At 41.3% G+C, this 18102-nt stretch overlaps 1 protein-coding gene across 1 annotated transcript in view; it reads left to right on the forward strand.

The window, feature by feature from the left end:
* ST6GALNAC5 (ST6 N-acetylgalactosaminide alpha-2,6-sialyltransferase 5) overlaps positions 1–18102 on the forward strand; it is a 78305-nt gene that overhangs the window by 49262 nt on the left and 10941 nt on the right. Inside the window, exon 3 of the mRNA XM_054384407.1 lies at positions 15360–15769. Coding sequence (XP_054240382.1) covers positions 15360–15769 — 410 coding nt within the window. The remainder of the gene's footprint in view (positions 1–15359; positions 15770–18102) is intronic.

Genomic DNA, 18102 nt, shown 5'->3' on the forward strand with positions numbered 1-18102 from the left:
AAATTTGTCATTCATGATGTGGAGTTGGATATTTTTTTTCACATGGTTTCTCTGTTTCTTCTGCTTTGTAAGCTGCTGGCGCTTTCCTGCATGGTAGATGATGCATTTGCATTTTCAGTTTGTACATTTCCCTTCCTGGTTTTGATCTGAATTGGCAGATAAGAGAAGAATAGGTACAAGAATTAGGGGAAAGGTGGTGAGTGTACCCAACACCGCAGCAGAATGGTCTGCAGTGAAGTGGTGTCTTTTAGGTATTGCCATGGCATCTGGATGCTTCGGAACAACTAAATGGTGAAATGCCAAGGTACTTAGACAGGGCCCAATTTACAAGTCTTGTGTCATTTTTGCACTGAATAACTGATTTGTATTTGCAGTTAACACCATTTGTGTCTGAGGTAGAAAAGTAAATGTAGTGACCCTGTTTGCTAGCAGCTGAGACTTGAGGCTGTAATGTAAAGCATAATGCCGGGCAGTGCCTCGCCTCGTCTGATTTATGGCTGTGAACCAGCTTGTTGTGTACCCAGTGTGGGACTGGGTGACAGGAGTAAAGAAACCCCCCACCTTTTCATGTGCCCTAACAGCAGATTGCTTAGTCTGCAGAGCTCTGCTGCATCAAAAGTAGATTAAATCTTCATCTAAGAATCGCAGGATGGTGATCATGCCCTTAAACAGTAGCTGCTTTTAAAATGTTCACGTTGCTGTCAGTCACCACCTAGCACTGTTTCCTCTGATACTGAGAATGGAAAATAGACAGGTTGCAACTTAAAGTGAACTATTGTAAATGAGCCACACAGATTTAATCCTTTCTGATATGGATTATTATCAATCTGTAAGATTAAATTGTAAATTGTATTACTTCAAGGGTTGCACTGACCTCTAGATTTCATGCTTCTGGATTTTACTACTTCTTCTGTACCATTATGTTCCTATTCCATATTTTGGCAGTATCAAGGCTTGGCCATACATGTGCAAGAAAATGTAAAGTTACAGATTAAGTGGCAATTACCCATTTTATGGAAACTTTAGGGCTTTTTCTTGTGAGCATTGTGCAAAATGGCAGATACTGATATTGTAACTAATTAGTCAATCAAGGATTTGGCAGGTCAGTCAATGGGAATGATGTACAATGGACTAGAATTGATCACACTTCATTTCCCATCAATTGGCAGAGCAAATGGTGGTTCAGATGATAAGTTAGGATCATTGCCAGTCATTTTTGGGCTCATGCCTTCCATTTTTTCTTTCTTTTCTTCTTCCATATGAGGACCCCCAGACTATTTGATGAAAGTGAATGTCCTCTGATGTTGGTGAATAAAACGATGCAGAGTTTTTGTAGCCTCTGAGGGACATGAGACTATTTCTGGCTCCATAATCGATGCTGCTGCATAGTCCTATAATCACTTAACCTTATTGAATTGTCCCCATGTGAAGATTTGATTTCAAATTTAGTAATCATTATACATCATTTATTTTCACATAGATTACAGGTTCATCTGTAAAGTGACAGAATTTCATCCCAGAGCTCTCTGAATGTTCAGCTCTTCACTTTTACTCTTTTTGGATATGCTTGTGACACTTCCAACTTTGGTGATTTACTAGCAATTAGTAGGCGTCCATGACAGATTTATTGTAGCCTTCCATAGAGTGATGAATCAGGCATGTGGCTATGAAGAAGATGTTCTCTAGGAGTTCTGTATAATAGAGGAACACAGAGCAAGATCCCATGAACTGCTTTGCAGGACTTAACTAACTCTGCTCTTAAACCCAAATGTAACATTGCAATTTAAAAAGATTTTTGCTTAGCTGCTGCCTAACTCTGAAAGCACAAAACCCAGCTTGCTCATTGTTTCCTTGTTTGAATTTCAAGTGAAGTGGATGCTGCACTTCTTTTTTCTGCATCTGCCAAAGTCTTTGCCTGATTTCTCTATAAAGGCTGCTCAGGCACTGGAAATTAGAATTCCTTTTTCCTAAATGGTCTGTCTGGTTCAGCAAACGCACCCCACATTCACACAGCCAGCCATGCCTCTACAAACATAGCTGGAAGGAATGATGCCACTGCCCACAGGAGTTGTTTCTACACATCACACTGTTGGCTAGAGGGTAGCTCATAATTGGCATGAGGGGGTTTTATGCATTCCAGGTTTTGGGGTTGTGCTATTTTCTTTCTGTCAAAAAGATAATATGCTACTTAGCTTTTAGGATAAGGATTGATTCCTTTGGAAATGGTGAATATTTAAAAATAGGTTAGGTCTGACAGGATCAAATGTTTTCACATTAACAAGCTTTCTTTTGAAAATGCATTGATCTGTTCTTTTTATTTTGCTTTTCCAGATGTCTGTTGCTCAGTATTGATTGAAAAAAAAATTTCTGATGTGAAACCATCCACGTGCTAAACAAATACATATTGAACCAAAGTCCCCTATTTTAATAACTTTTTTTAAATTAAATGCAAATGTAGCATCCTTTGCAGTCTGTTAAAGCAAACAAAACCCCCAGCACATTTAGCATGTTAAAAAGATTTTTGCTGTGTTCAGTGTTACACAGTAATTAAAAAGGAAACCAACTAAGCCTTCAGAACCTCACCCCTTATATAAAATGTAATTAATTTCTGTTTAATTTTAATAGCAGGGCTGTACTGTGATTATTTTTGAGAGGTAGAAATCCTGCCCTGTTGCTGTTTCTTTTTGTACTGTGGGAAGCAGAGCACATGATACAAAGGGCAAGAGTTGAACCACACACCCACTGTAATTAACGCTGACACATGGAGTGGAGTTGGGCTGCTTGTTTCTTCAAATGTGGATTTCCAGAATGGAGGCTCCTGCCAGCTGAAATGTGCTACCAGGAGCAATGTGTTCTCCTGGGAGGATGTGTTGTTTTCTCCTCAGATGTGCAAATCTGGGAAATAAGCAGGCCTGACCTGGTGCAGATGCTGGCGTGCTCAGGGTGACATTCTCACTTCAGTCACATTGGGGTTTGGATGTCAGTGTGGCAGCTGTCCCCAAGGGCTCTCCCTTGCCAGACGTTTGGACACTTCTGGTCTCACTGTGCCTGCAACCAGACACATTGACTCAGGATTATGCTCTCCTGGCAGATTGTCACCGTGTTTGCCTCTCCCATATTGTGTCCCTTCTGCCCTGCCCTGTCTGACGCAGGTATTTGTCACAGGATGCCAGCCCTGTGAGATCAGCATGGAAGCCACTGTAGCTGCAGGTGGCCTTGTGGGGTCATGGTGGGGAATCAGAGAGGACAGCACAGGTGCAGGGACACTGCACAGAGCCTGCTGGGGATGCTGCAGGGGTCAGATGTTAAACCTGCATGGAGCACATGCAGTAAGGTGGACGCAGCTGCTGGGCTCTGAGGCTGTGTTAAGAGTGCGAAACATCAGGCAGCTCCCGAGAACCACCTGATACGTGTGGGCAGCAATAAGGCTGCTGCTATCACCTTGCCCTGCCAGTGAGACAGTAGGGTTTGGCCAGCTGCAGGCAGTCTCTTGGCCTGTTCTGCTGCAGGATGAAGCAGCCCCTGAGGGCAACCCAGAGGCCATGCAGTAGAGACTAGATGAACCACCTGGTCACTTTTTTGTTCAGTGGAGTGAAGCAGTTACACCTGATGAATAGCTGGCCTTCCTCTTAGAATATTCTTTGCCAAAAAATTTCCATACCAAAAACCATTGGTGGTTCAATGTTTCTCCCCTATAAGAAAATACCCTGCCATCTCACCTGAGAGTTGAAATTCTGGCTCTAGAGAGGTCTAGATTTGTCAAAAACGCTATTTAGGGAGTGGGCACTATTTGGGGCAGTAAAGCTGGAAACATGACCTGTATGTCCAGTGCAGAAAAAATGCTTTAGAGTATTCCTATTACTCTGAAGAAAAGATGTTCACTCACATGAAACAAAAATCCTGAGCTGCAAAATGGTAGAGACCTGAAAATCAATGCAGAATGCAGAATTTCCTGCTGACAGGTAGCAGTTGGGTGTCCAGGTGTTTGGTAATGGTGATTCAAAACAATGGAAGATTAGGAGATATTTTGAAAAACCTCTGAAGCCTAGCACTTGGTCATGCTGCCATCTTCCCCTCTTTATTCTTCCATGACCACCAACACCATTACACATCATACAGTAGCATTTTGGGCTGGATTTTTTGCACATTCAATGCCACTAAAGAAAGCAATGCCATCCATCTATCTTTCCCCAACCCCTGCCACCTTGTTTTTACTTCTCTCTAGCTCCTGTTCCCACTGTAAAATGGACCCCAGGAGTGATCCAGTGACATATACTTCCCCCTCCTCCCCCCTCAACCCAGGAAGAAGTGAGCAAGCAGGAATTGTTTAATGTCACTACCAGGTAAAATGCACTTCAAATGACACACACATCACATCCAAGGAGTGTAATTCAGGACTAGTAATGTAAAATAAAAAGCAGATAAAGTGTATAATACACCCACAAGTCCCCAGGGACTTTGCATTTCACCTCTTCACAGGAAGGTTCCATCTGTGCTGTTCCTCACTAAGACATGATTCCATTTTTTCATGATTTCTGTGATACCTGTTTTCGAATCTACCTCTTGCCTCCTCCCTGTGGCATGCCCCTCTACACTTCAAGTTCTTTGACAAAATACATTGGGTAGCTGTGGATTTAAGTTACATCATTTCCCCAGTTATAGATAAGCTCCGTCCTTAAGCAAGGAATATTACTGAAGAGTGTAGCCGAGTGCCTGGGAATCATACTTCACTCCAATCAGTTGGTGGTGGAACAGAAATGAAAGCATTTATGTGCCACAGCCACAAGAGATGGCACAGTTATAAATGCCTGTGAAATACATAGACAGACTTCACTCTACTTCTTGCAAGGTCAGCCACCCTCTCTCCCTGTAATTAACTGACTTCTTATCAGCTCTTTCCTAGCTCAGTTTTTCAAGGACTCCCTCTTCTCATTTTGCCCTGCAGCTCAGGGTACATTCCTCAAAGAGAGAGCTTCCTTTCTCTCCAGACAGCCTTTGCCTCAGGCTCCCCCAGAGATTCCAGTTCACCTCATCCTTTCCACCAGAACTTGTTTACCCCTAACTTATTCAGAAGATAGTTTTGATGCTCTCATATGAATCAAAGAGCATCTCTTTAGAGAAACAGAGCCATGTTGGCCAACAGAGTTGGACTTGATTGTCTGCCCACAGCGGTAGGTGCTAAATGTTTGCCTCCACCAAGTGTTTCATTTCATCTTAATCTGCACACTGACAAATAGACTTAATATGAACATCATGATTGAATAAACATGTTTATTTGTTTATTTCTGTTTCCTGATTGGGAAGGTGGTAATAGTAAACAATGGGAGGGACATGGTTAGAACCTCAAAACTCAAGGAGCTGACCCCTGAATTCAGAGGATTATTTTTCAGAGTTGCAGTCCAAAACCAATTAACATTATAGCAATACATAGTTGCAGATGTAGATACAGAGTTTTAAACGTCTGTCTTTGAGATGTTTTCATCTGGTTTTAGTCCAAAACAGGTTTTTTCTTCTCTATGTGGGTGCATGGGAGAAATTCCCTGTAACTTTTTGCATCCTGTAGCTATTATCCATTTTTGTTGCGAGTGCCTGTTTCCAGCATCTTCCCTCACTGTTGATGTACTGGTGACTATGGAGGCTACCTGCATCCATCTCCTGCTGCAGAGGTGGTACAGCTTTCTGTGTTGTTGAACCTGATACATCCTCATAAAAACGTTTTGCACTCAGATGCAGAAAAACCTTTTGACCTCAGATCCTGTATCTCCTGGGGGGGGGAAAAGTTAATAATCTGCTTTAATTCTCTAATGTCTCATGTGCTGTTAACTCAGATGGACAGCACAGAGAGCAGTGTGGGTTACTATAGAATAAGCTAATGAAGATTACTTAGAGCTAGCCACATAAAGCTCAAAAGGCCTTAGAAGACACCATGAGGCTGAACATTTTTGTCATTTCTTTGAAATAAAGACCTTTGTTTTCTGAACAAAGATTTTTCAAGGGAATGAGGAGTCTTATTTCTTATTTCAGTCTTCTTCAAAAAGGTAAGAGAAATAGAAGGCAAAATACGTTTCAGAGAAAATTCTCTGTGGGGAGAGTAACTTTCTAATTAGATATTTGGTCTTAAATTTCGTTTGTCCTGTTCTAGGGACTCTGTGCTGTGTTGAAGTTGTGTTAAAACTGGATGCCATTGGAATGGCTTGCCTGTGTCCTTGTAATTGCTATCACATTTTTGCCTTGTAGCAATAACAGTCATAGTGAGAGTTTAGATGCATTTGGATGTGTCAGCTAGTGTCACAGAAAGAAGAGAATCCTTGAATTTGAAAATTGAGGGACAGACTTCAAGGATCACTGATGCTTAGCTTTAAACCTGGATTAGATCTAAAAAGTGACCCTATAAAACTTGAATTAAAAAAAAAAAAATCCTGCACAGCCGTGAGAGATGCACTGAGAGCATATTTCTACGAATCATTTAAAGTGGAAAGAGTTGCCAAAACATACTAAAGCACATGAGAGAACCTGATGTGAAAACTTTCTGAAGCAAAAAATCCAAACTGTCCAATACCTTTTCTATAAACCATTGAGATAATTCTCATTTTTTTCTGACAGGGTGATAACAATTTGCATAGTTAAGACACCACACTTCTGGCTTTATTGCATTTTAGTGCAAGTACTTAAGCTGCAGAACAGAAGTAAAGCAGTTTGATGTAATATGGATGTCTATTTGCACTCCTTTTAAGATAAACATTAGGCAATAACCATTTCTTTAGAGCCTGTATATTGTTCATATGATTCTCTCTCTTGTATAGCAGCTCATGTTCATCAACATGATACATTCCTGCCCAATTTTCCAGTTCTGTCTTTCATTGAAGATACTCTTTTCTTTCTCTGATTGCTTTTTCTTCTTAGACCATTACTCTAGTTGATAGCTTCAGGTTATCACTGTATCCTATCTCCCTCTCCAATAAGCCTATGATTGATACTAATCTTCCTCATGGGACACATTTACAGGATGCAGGATGGAAGCTATGCTAAATCTTAGCTTTATATGTGCTGACAGTTTGCGAGGTTGCACCTTATATTCACTTCAGGTGGCTTAGGGGGAAACATCAGCACCTAGTAATCATGCTTCCGAATAAGAAACACGCTCCCTATACGAGAAGTTTTATCTTCTTGTTCAGTCTCCTGTGCTGCTTCTGCTTGTATTTTATGTAACTAGAAAGGGCTCAGTTTCTATAGGTGAGTCAATATCCTGTAACCGAACCCATGTCTGCTCTTTCCAGTGAGAGGAGCCATATTTTAATTAATCTAATGGAAGCTTTGACTAGCAGGCAGTCCCTGAAAAAGAGTTAATGTGCTGGAAAACACTTCACACAAGCAGAGGACTCTTCATTGACTAATGCGCTTAACTGTACTTTCTCTAAGAAAATTATCCCAGTGAAAGCTTTATGGAGTGCATTTGTTTTTCTGTTTTTCTTTTCATAATATAGCCTCACATTTTAAAATTGAATTAGGTATGTCTGAGGACCTTTGGAAAACAAAATAATTATATTTTTACTACAGGTTTCGCAGATGCTATCAGTATTGAACCGTGGAAAGCAAAAATATTCCTTGCAGGAATAAAACCTACAGCAGTTTGTTTGCTAGTGTGATGAATGAATTTGCTGAAGTTAGGCTGTTTACTGTTTCTGTTTATCAAATATCTGAAGGCAGAGTCCAGCTATATAATTAACTCCAAAGAATCAATGGGAAATGAAGATGCTAATACATAACATTTGCATATTCAAGCTCCACAGCCCAAGAAACAAAGAGAAGTAATAAGAAATTCATTTGTTTTATCTTTTATCTTTTTAAACAGGCATGTGTTTATCTTTATGAACAGACTTGCCAGACCTTTTTTGAATTGCAAAGTTTTGCTGCAAATCCCTTGTTATTTGGATCTGCATAAGGATTGACAATGTTGGCCAAGTGGTACCTCTTGACCTTTTCTGTTTACTTGTGCGGTCACTGGGATACAGTTTTGAAGGCAGTTGGCGCTTTTAGTTCAGTCGATTATGTGGTTTGTTTTCAGGGCAGATTCCCCAGCATTCCAAAAGTCCAGTTCAACAAAAGTTTTAAATGTATTTCCTCTTGCCAGCATAAGGGGTAAGGAATGCAAATTCGTGAAACTTGAAGGGAAGGTCTGAGCTGAGTATAGAAATTAAACTACACTCCTTATCTGAACATGTGTGTGAAAATGTCATGGTCAAAGCAAAACCATCTCTTAGATCAGAACTTGGCACCACAAAATCAAAACTCCCAGACACTTGAAAAGGAGCACGTACCACAGCAAACTGAGTTCAAAACTCTCCACACACTTAAGTGTTTCAGTGTGAGGTGGGGAGGTCCAGCTTTTTATACACAGAAACGTTACCTAAAATATCCCAATAGGCATCTGAGTGATTTTTATTGTTCAGAGGCCATCATTTCATAGTGTTTCAGGTAGATAGGACTTGGAAAAATATCAAGCAAACTCTTTGTGCTTGTCTGGGGGTTTTTGTGTGTGGGGCTTGGTGGTTTTTGTGGTTTTTTTTTTTTTTTCATTTTTGGTTCTTTTCATATTACTATGAAAGTACTGTTCTGACATCAATATATTACAAAGCAAAAATTATCAGCAAACTTGCATTATTATCTCAGGATCATGCCTCCCAGAGTTCTTGCATTGTGGAAATCACTTCTGAAAGGCACAGCTGTACTTCACTAATAAGACAGCTTGAGTCCCACAGCTTGTTGCATTGACTTACAGAAGCCACTTCACAAATGTGAAGTTTCAGGGTTTCTGTTCTACTTTAAAGTGATTCTAAAGTATATTTGGCCTTAAAATTGTATGAAGGAAGGAAGCACAGCGATAGAAACAATACGTATAGCTTGTTCATGAGGGAGGGACACGATGGGAAGAGAAGTGGAGCAGTGATGAGTGGCAGGGGATTATGAGAGCTGGAGCAGCCATTTGTGATGTGCCATCAGTGGGCTGGGAACGCCTGGAGATCCTGCAGAGGTTGGGGTCACCCATTGTGACAGGGTAATCATCCTCTAAGCCTCTGGGAGAGGAGAACTGGGAAGGAGCAGCTAATCTAGTTGGAGCAGTGGTCCTGAGCCAGCAGCTTGTGAGAAACCACAAAACTGCTCAAACCTACAAGAAAAGGTTGGAACTAAAGCTGCCCGGACAAAATACTGTATTACTGAAAAATGCATTAATTACTCAGTGTTGTTGGCAGTGGCTGATGACCCAGCAAACAGGAACAAGCCATAAGTAATAAATTACATTGAACATGGGGTGAACACAGGGTTCATTAACAGCATGTATGAAATACTGATTAAGTTCTGTGCACAAGGCAAGAAACATAAAAAGCAAATAAGAGGTAGCTATGGTGCCTCAAGCTAGCTGTTGTGCTGAGGCTAAGTGCAACGGGCAGTAGGATAGGGGAGACATGAACCTCCTACCAGTAGAATTATTTGCTTTATTTGCTTCGTAACAAAAAAAGAAGGCTAGAGTGCCCTGCAATAAGCTCACATTCTCCTGAACCAGTAGGAATGTCTCTTGTAGTGTTTATGTGTGTTTTTTCAACCATTAATATAGCCCTGTACTGAATTAATTCAGTTGAAAACAGAAACAGTTTTGCTTTCCTGTACATCAGTCTTCTTATTTTTGCCACTGCTTTTATTTTATAAGTCAGTTTGGGAGTTCTTGCAGAGGAGGTTGTTAGTTCAGTAATAAGGTTCAGGTAGTTAATATAGAGTGAGGAAGCCTTACAGTTTTGCATTCCAGTTCAGACAGAAGACAAGCATGCTAGTGCTGGCTAACAAAATGCTGTAGAGGTGTTGCAATGCAAGAGGAAGTCATAGCTGTCAAGAACTTTATTGGTATTTTCACTTTCAGTCTCAAATGCTTTGCTCTGTTAAAGGTCATTCATCCAAGAGGAATTTGGATATCATTTAACAGTTCTTGGTCCCTCACAACACACATAGAAGTAATCTGTAATATTTCCAGAAATACCTACAAGGAATGCTGCTGTTCGTGAGCTGACAGGTGCTTATCTTCTGCTGAACTGGGTTTTTTGGGGGGGGGTTAGTTTTATTGGGTTTTGGTTGGTTGGTTTGTTTTCTGGTTTTGTTTTGTTTGGGGTTTATTTTGTTGTCTGGGTCATCATTTATAGAAGGGAAATTTTTATGCTACTGATAATGGTGTGAGCTGAACCCAGGAGTCTTGAAAATAGGTCATTAAGTACTCATTATACATTTTCCAGTGTTCCTTGAGGGAATTGTCTTGTTTTTTTAAATCTTGGCTTTAAAATCCAAAGACTTCCATAAGCCAATTAAAAAAAAAATCATTTAATTTCATCACAAAGAAAATTATTATATCTAAAAGCAACATATTTTAAATCAGGAATAACATTTTTCAATTGATTTTTTTTTTTTTTAATTCAAGCAATGAAGTGTTTGAAAATAACATTTTTCTGTCTTTGGACAAAATAGATTTTAAAGTCAATAACAGAGCAGATTGCCTCAAATTAGAAAGTACAGAAGCAACTGCAGCATTGCTTTTTGGTTTTGTTTGTTAGTTAGTGTTAAGCAAATCCACAGCACTTACTGGGCTGTAATTCACTATGATGGAAGTGAAAGTTGCCAGGAGTCACTTTGGTCCATGATACAGAAATCACAGAAACATTCAGGTTGGAAAAGACCCTCAGGATCACCAAGTCCAACTGATAACCCTACTCTACAAAGTTCACCCCTCAGGATCATCAAGTCCAACTGGATAACCCTACTCTACAAAGTTCACCCCTCAACACCCTAACATCCCTAAGCACCACCTCCAAACCACTTTTAAACACATGCAGGGTTGGTGACTCAACCACCTCCCTAGGCAGCACATTCCAATGCCTGATCACTTTTTCTGTGAAAAGATTTTCCTAATGTCCAGCCTAAACCTACCCAGTCGGAGCTTGAGGCCATTTGCTCTTGTTCTATCACTGATTACCTGTGAGAAGAGACCAGCATCAGCCTCTCTACATTCTTTCAGGTAGTTGTAGAGAGCAGTGAGGTCCTCCCCTCAGGCTCCTCTTTTTCAAACTAAACAGCCGCAGCTCCTTCAGTCACTCTTCATCAGATTTATTCTCCAGGCCCTTCACCAGCTTCCTTGCCCTCCTCTGCACTGGCTCCAGCACCTGCATGTCTCTTGTGTTGAGGTGCCCAAAACTGAACACAATACTCAAGGTGTGGCCTCACCAGAGCCGAGTACAAGGGGACAATCACCTCCCTGCTCCTGCTGGAGACAGCATTTCTAAACAGGCCAGGATGCCATTGGCTTTCTTGGCCACCTGGGCACACTGCTTGCTCATACTCAGTTGCTTGTCAATTAGAATCCCCAGGTCCCTTTCTGCCAGCTTTCCAGCCACACTTTTAGCAGTGGAAGGCTACACTCCAGTTATGGCTACCGAGGTGCTGTCACTGTAGGGAGAGGTTAGAATCATAGAATCAGTCAGGGTTGGAAGGGACCACAAGGATCATCTAGTTCCAACCCCCCTCCCATGGGCAGGGACACCTCACACTAGATCAGGCTGGCCAGTGCCAGAACCTGGTTTATCAGAACCTAGCAAGATTCACCTGCTTCTTCATTCCCATAGGATAGTTTGTCTATCCCAGAAAAGCACCTTATGTTTTTGCCATCTTCTGGGGTTCTAGCACTGTGAGCTTGCTGCCATGTAACCTCTATTCTCCCCCTCCCCATATGGGTGTTTAGGTGACTGGAACTGAGAGTTAATTAGGACAACTTATTTGGCTATACTTGGCATGTTCCCTAAGTGCCCTTAGTACTGATATGACTGACTTGTGTTGTGTAAGTAGCCACATGCTCTGCCACATTGCGCAAGGTGCTGTGCATGTTGCTCAGGTACACCTGAAACTGTGGCTGCTTGTTGACAGTGGGTACAATTAAATGTCAGCAGCTTTTATATCCATGATACCTTGCATTTCAAAGTAATTAATACAGCTGCCATAAACCTCAACCTCCTTCTGACCCTCTCTGGGCATTTTGAAACAAGGCTTATGAAGTAAAGGTTGCATCACCTACCTAAAATGTAACTCCTATGTCATGGGTTTAGGTTTCTTTGGTTTGCGTTTTTTTTTTCTTTCCCCCCAAATACCACTGTAATAATTACTGTAACAAAATGCTTTCTGTGGACTTAATGTTCTTCTGGGTTAATGGCCCCTGATTATTCTCAGGCCATCAACTTTTCCCAGCTGGTCATCAATCCCAAAGAACTGCCTTTTGCTTCCATTATTATTGCTTAAGTAGATGACATTTCTGGTGCAACCACTGCCTCCCAGTGAAATGACATTACAGCCAATAGCTTTTTTCACCCTTGCTTTCAACATTGTCAAAGCATTATAAACAGCTGGTATGAGAATGTTGTGGCTGTTGGCTGTGAATTCCTCTAATGATTTTTTAGGTTCGAGTTTTGTAGACTTCAGCTGAAAGGATCTGAGTGAGGTGAGTGAAAATTACTTGCCCGGAGCAGCTGCGTGGCTGAGCCCCCATGCATCATTCAAGGAGCAGCTAGGCAACACCTGAATGTTATAGTCTAAAGACATTTTTCCTAGAAGGAACAGTTTTCAAACAAGATCTGGGACAGATGCTTTGGGGGTGTCAATGTCTATGATCAAATGTTGACATCATCCCCTCCCTTAACCCCACATCCCCAAGTTTCCACAGCTCCACTGATGGCCACTCTTGTTTCCTAATAATTGATGGATCCTCTGGCAGACTTTTAAAAGAAACAAGCTGTAGCTCAGTAGGCCAGAAACCAGCAGAGATTGTTTAGGTGAAAATGTCTTGCTATGTGGATATTCAAACCCATGTGAGTTAACATTGGTGCTGACTACATTTCCTTTAACCTCATTAGCACTTCATCTTGCTTTCCCAAGCATGATGGGGGAGCAGCTAGTTCACCTTAGAGCCTTTTGCTAGGTAATTCATCAAAGTGGCAGATGAAAGCTTAAAGGAAAATGAATGTAAATACTGCATTAGGAACCTTGGCTCATGAAGGCATGAACATTTCTATCCATATTGTTAGCTCTGCATTACAATCCATCTATGTGAAAGAAAAGAGACTTTGTTGTTTGGGGAAGATGGAGATACAAAGCTTACTGGTGGTTGTATCATTACACAAATTGTGTAGTTCAGGGTTTTTGTCTTTAATCAAAAAGGACCTCATCATTCATTAGCTTTTCTCATAGAAAAAGAAAAAAAGCTCAAACTGCAGCCATATTACCATCAGAATTAAATACAAGTTACTTAAGTAAAACACTCCCCTCAAATACTAGGGGCCAAAGTATTTTAAAGCAGGGGATTGTGATTACTCAAAGCCAGATTGTTTTCTTTTCAGCTTTAGTATTTTAAACTGTGCCTCACTGCAGACTAATGTAGTCATTTGATTCCTGTATTGTTGTGGCTGATACTAAGTATAACTTCTCAATGCCAGTAACCCCACCAGGTTTATACCTGGAGGCATGGTAGCTGTGTTTGTAATGGCATGAACAACAAACTGCCAAGGAGAGCCACAGAGTTTGATCTCAAGGTGCCATCAGAGCCAACAGATACTGTCACCTCCTCAGTATGCTACAGATCAGGCCAATGCCACAGTGCAGGAGACAATTGCTCTCTGTGTGGTGTGTCTGATTTGGAGCCTCTGAAATTAAACGAGTTACTCCCCAGGAAGGTATCAGAATGCCATTCTTTATGAAACGAAAGAAATAAAAGATGAAATTAACTATGAAATAAGTGAATGAAAATGAATGATGAAAATTCTGATGGACTAAAGATGTAGATTAAAATGATCATGAACCAAAATGACCTTCCCAAGGAACCTCAGACCCCCTGAGCAGCCAGTGTTCAGTCTGTTTGCCTTTTTGTCTGAAAAGAAACAATAAGATACATATTCTGTAATCTGATGTGACAGGTTTTAAATGCTTCAAGATACTGTTTCATGGAGGGTCACCAAGGCATGTCTTCAGACAGCCTTTACCTCTCAGTTTACTGCATGCTTGTTAGAAAGTAGGACTTCAGGAATACTGTTAACCCTTGGCTCCTCTTTATTTCCCATGCTGAACAGCAGATACATATTCCCCTTACTGATCTGTGTGCTGGTGGCAGACTTCAGCAATGTAATATGATTTATCATGCACTTTCATTTTCATGAAAGCTTATTTTATTCTCCTGATTCCATTAGGCCAGCCACTTGCTGAACAGGCACCTCCTGTTCGATTTCACAGTGTAACTTTTAAACATGACCTGACAAGCTAGAAAAAGTTCAGTGCACTAACTCACTGTCATGTAAAGTACACATAGACATTAATGAACACCTCTGACTAGTGAACCACAAAGGAGGTATGAGAGCACTGCAGTGGTTATGACACCAACTTGGAAGTAGTGAGGAAAGATTGGACAAAGGTAGAACTTTTCCCTTAGCAAAATGTCCTGACCACAATGTTGAAAAGCAATTCACAACCTTGTTTATGAGGATCTATGATTGATTATTTCCAGGGGGGGTGTGAAAAAGGAATTTATAGCAAGTAGAATCATAGAATCTCCCAGGCAGCCAGTGGCAGAACAAGAGGACACAGTCTCAAAGCTGCACCAGGGGAAGTTTAGACTGGAGGTGAGGAGAAAGTTCTTCACAGAAGGAGTAATTGGCCAGTGGAATGTGCTGCCCAGGGAGGTGGTGGAGTCACTGTCCCTGGAGGTGTTCACAAAAAGATTGGATGTAGCACTTGGAGCCATGGTTTAGTTGTCAGGAGGTGTTAGGTATTAGGTAATCGGTTGGACTTGATGATCTCTGAGGTCTTTTCTGACCTGGTTGATTCTGTGATTCTGTGAATGGTCCAGGCCAGAAGGGACCTCCAAAGGTCATCCAGTCTGACCTCCCCGCAGTCAGCAGGGACATGCCCAAGTAGACCAGGCTGCCCAGGGCCTTGTCGAGCCTCACCTTGAATATCTCCAGGTAGATAGTAGACGTGCACTCCTAAGCACAGAAACTGCTGTGATTACTGTATGTGAAGCAGCAGTGGAAAAGAGAGGGTAAACAGTGGACTTAACTTCACAGAGGAACTTTAAGGGCTTGCACACCTATACCACATTTTCTCCATCTACAAAATGTACTGCTAATGTGTCCCTAGATATTTGAGAAGACTGCTGGGAGAGATTTACATAAAATCCTCTGAAACTTTTGCTGTAAAACATAGGATGTCCATGTAAAAATTATAGTTACCATGTAGCAAATGGGAAGCTGTCTGCAGCTAATTTTGAAGCGTCTGTGTCTTTGCAGCCATTAAAAATGCACTGCAAGAGTTGCGCCTTGGTAACCAGCTCCGGACACCTGCTGGGAAGTAAACAAGGTGACAGAATTGACGAGACAGAGTGTGTAATACGAATGAACGATGCCCCTACTCGAGGTTATGGGAAGGATGTTGGAAACAGAACAAGCCTTCGAGTCATCGCACACTCCAGCATTCAGAGGATTTTGCGGAACCGCAACGAACTCTTAAATACGAGCCATGGGGCTGTGTTCATCTTCTGGGGTCCCAGCAGCTACATGAGGAGAGATGGTAAAGGCTTGGTGTATAATAATCTGCAGCTGATGAACCAGATACTGCCTCAATTAAAAGCGTATATGATTTCCCGCCACAAGATGCTTCAGTTTGATGACCTTTTTAAACGGGAAACTGGGAAAGACAGGTGAGAACCTACGTTTGGGGGATATCATACAGTAGTAGAATAATGTAGTTAATATATAGCAATTTCAGATCTGCTCAGAGGGACCATCACACCCATTAAGTCCTCTGCCTCATGAGCTGTAATATGGTATGACATGCCAAATAACAGGTGAAAAATAAGCATCAAAATAATTTGTATGGAATATTGCCTCATCAATACCAGAATCTGGATATACTGTTTGTACAGCCAAGGAGGCACAAACTGTTTAAATTTCACTTTGGGGTGATACACCTGGAAGTATTTTTACTGGTTTTGAAAAATCAGAATGGATAAGTTATGCTTTCTTATAGAGGAAATGCCACCATTCAGTGAATTATAATAGCTCTTTATTGAATTTAAACATTCTAGGAACATTGCAGCTGTAAAGCTCCTTGTAAAACAAATAAACATTAGTCATACATTAGGTGCTTCAGAACAGTTAATCTCGTATTTCCAACTGGGAAAAGGAAAGTTATTATGATAGTTACATCTTTATGAGACTGTTTATGACTCATAGGCTGATCTTCAAATCAAATTTTTAGTAAGTGACCCACTGCCAAGACTTGAGAATTTTCACATATAATGTTTCAGATTGGGCATTTAAACCCAAGACTTCCTAGCAAGAAATACATTTATTTTTAACGAACTCCTCTATTTTTTACTTGCTAAATATGCTGCTGTAAAAATGGAACAGTCTCCACTTAGGTACAAATGAAGAGGTAGGTTTATTGTGCAGTAACTCATGGTGAGATTTCCTAGCTTCACAAATAACTATACACACATACCAAAGCTTGGAGCTAGGCTCACTCCTGTTGTGGATAGGGAGGACTCAGGAGCACGGGCTTGGTTTTCTGGGCTGCACAACAAAAGCAGAACCAGTGTTAGAGGAAACTGCTGTTATCCTCTTAGCTGGTGACAACTGCATCTTTGCTGCCTTGTTTTACTCTACAGCATTTGCTTGCAGAGCTCCGTTCAATTACAGCGGATCAAATTACTCATCTGAGTTCCTGACTGACTCACACTAATACTAGAACACAGCCTGATGTGGTCAGTGTCTTACCATTAAAGGTCCTTTTCTATTCATTTTCAAGTTGGTGCTAGTGACCCTCTGCCAGAGAAAGGATAACAAAGGGAGATACCCTGTCAGTTCCACTGTGTTTTGGTCTTTTCCAGGTTTGTCTACCCAGAGTAGAGCAAAGTGAGAAGAAGGTGAATTAAGCATTCAGAGCCTTCAAGAAAAGTGCAAATGATTATCTGTATGCCCAGTACTTACAAAGGCATGAAAGTCAGCAAAGCTGTAGTTGCACTGTAGCATGGGCCACCATCACCCTAAGGGTCAGACCTGGTACACCAGGAACACACCCTGTCCACCTCCTCTCTGGGATTGTTCTGTCAGTGTGAGACCCCACACAGTGCCCAGGTGTGAGGAACAGTTTACCTCCTCTGCTTCAGTCTGGCCAGTTCTGCTGTGAGGAGCCAAGTCCCATCCCTTTCCTGACACTTGCCTGTGCAGTTTCAGGCAAGCTGCTCTTTCTGGTTCTGCATCACCCATCAGGAGTAAGAGGCCCATAGCTGTGCATGTGATGAAAGCTTTTTTTCTTTTCTGCACAGACATCAGGCTCAGTCCTGGCTCCTGAAATATTCTCAAGACATTTGAGACATTAATGACATTATAACAAGTTTAGAGTGGACTCAGTCATGGGCACCCTGAACTCCCAGGGTGAATCAAGGGCACTTGGATGCTGGCAAATTCAGCCTCATGAACAGATCCTGTTGCTTTTAGGAAATTGCAGGCTCTGCTGTGTTATGAACTGCTCCTTTAGAGGGCACATACGGCATAGTTGAAGGACTAAGAAGATTAAAATGGGAGATGAAAATAAATGAATAGGCAGCACAGAAAAAGAGAGAGAAGATGAAAAGAAACACGAGTAGGAAGGAATTTGTAAGGGGAAAAAATTTATGTAGCTGTGGGGGCAGGTGCAGAACATTGTACAGCCCAGAATGTTGCTGTTTCCTGGGAGGTGTCTGCTGAGCTCTTGACATTAGTGCCTGCAAAAAAAAAACAAAGGAGAGATAGACAGAAGGCTGCGATAATCAAACCATTCATTTTTGACTTAAAAATAATGAAAAGGGAGAAAAAAAAAAAAAAGGTAATTGGATGTACTGTGCTGTGCTGTTCAAAAAAAACCCCACCTGATTTTGAAATGAAGGGAAACCTTCAGAAAACACTGCCAGTTAAATATTCCAGTGAATGACAAAGGGTGCGCAGCCATATACTTGGTATTATAAAGTAACTGTACTTGAGAATAACTTTA

The sequence above is a fragment of the Indicator indicator genome, chromosome 10, assembly GCF_027791375.1.
Source record: "Indicator indicator isolate 239-I01 chromosome 10, UM_Iind_1.1, whole genome shotgun sequence".
Lineage (NCBI taxonomy): Eukaryota > Metazoa > Chordata > Aves > Piciformes > Indicatoridae > Indicator > Indicator indicator.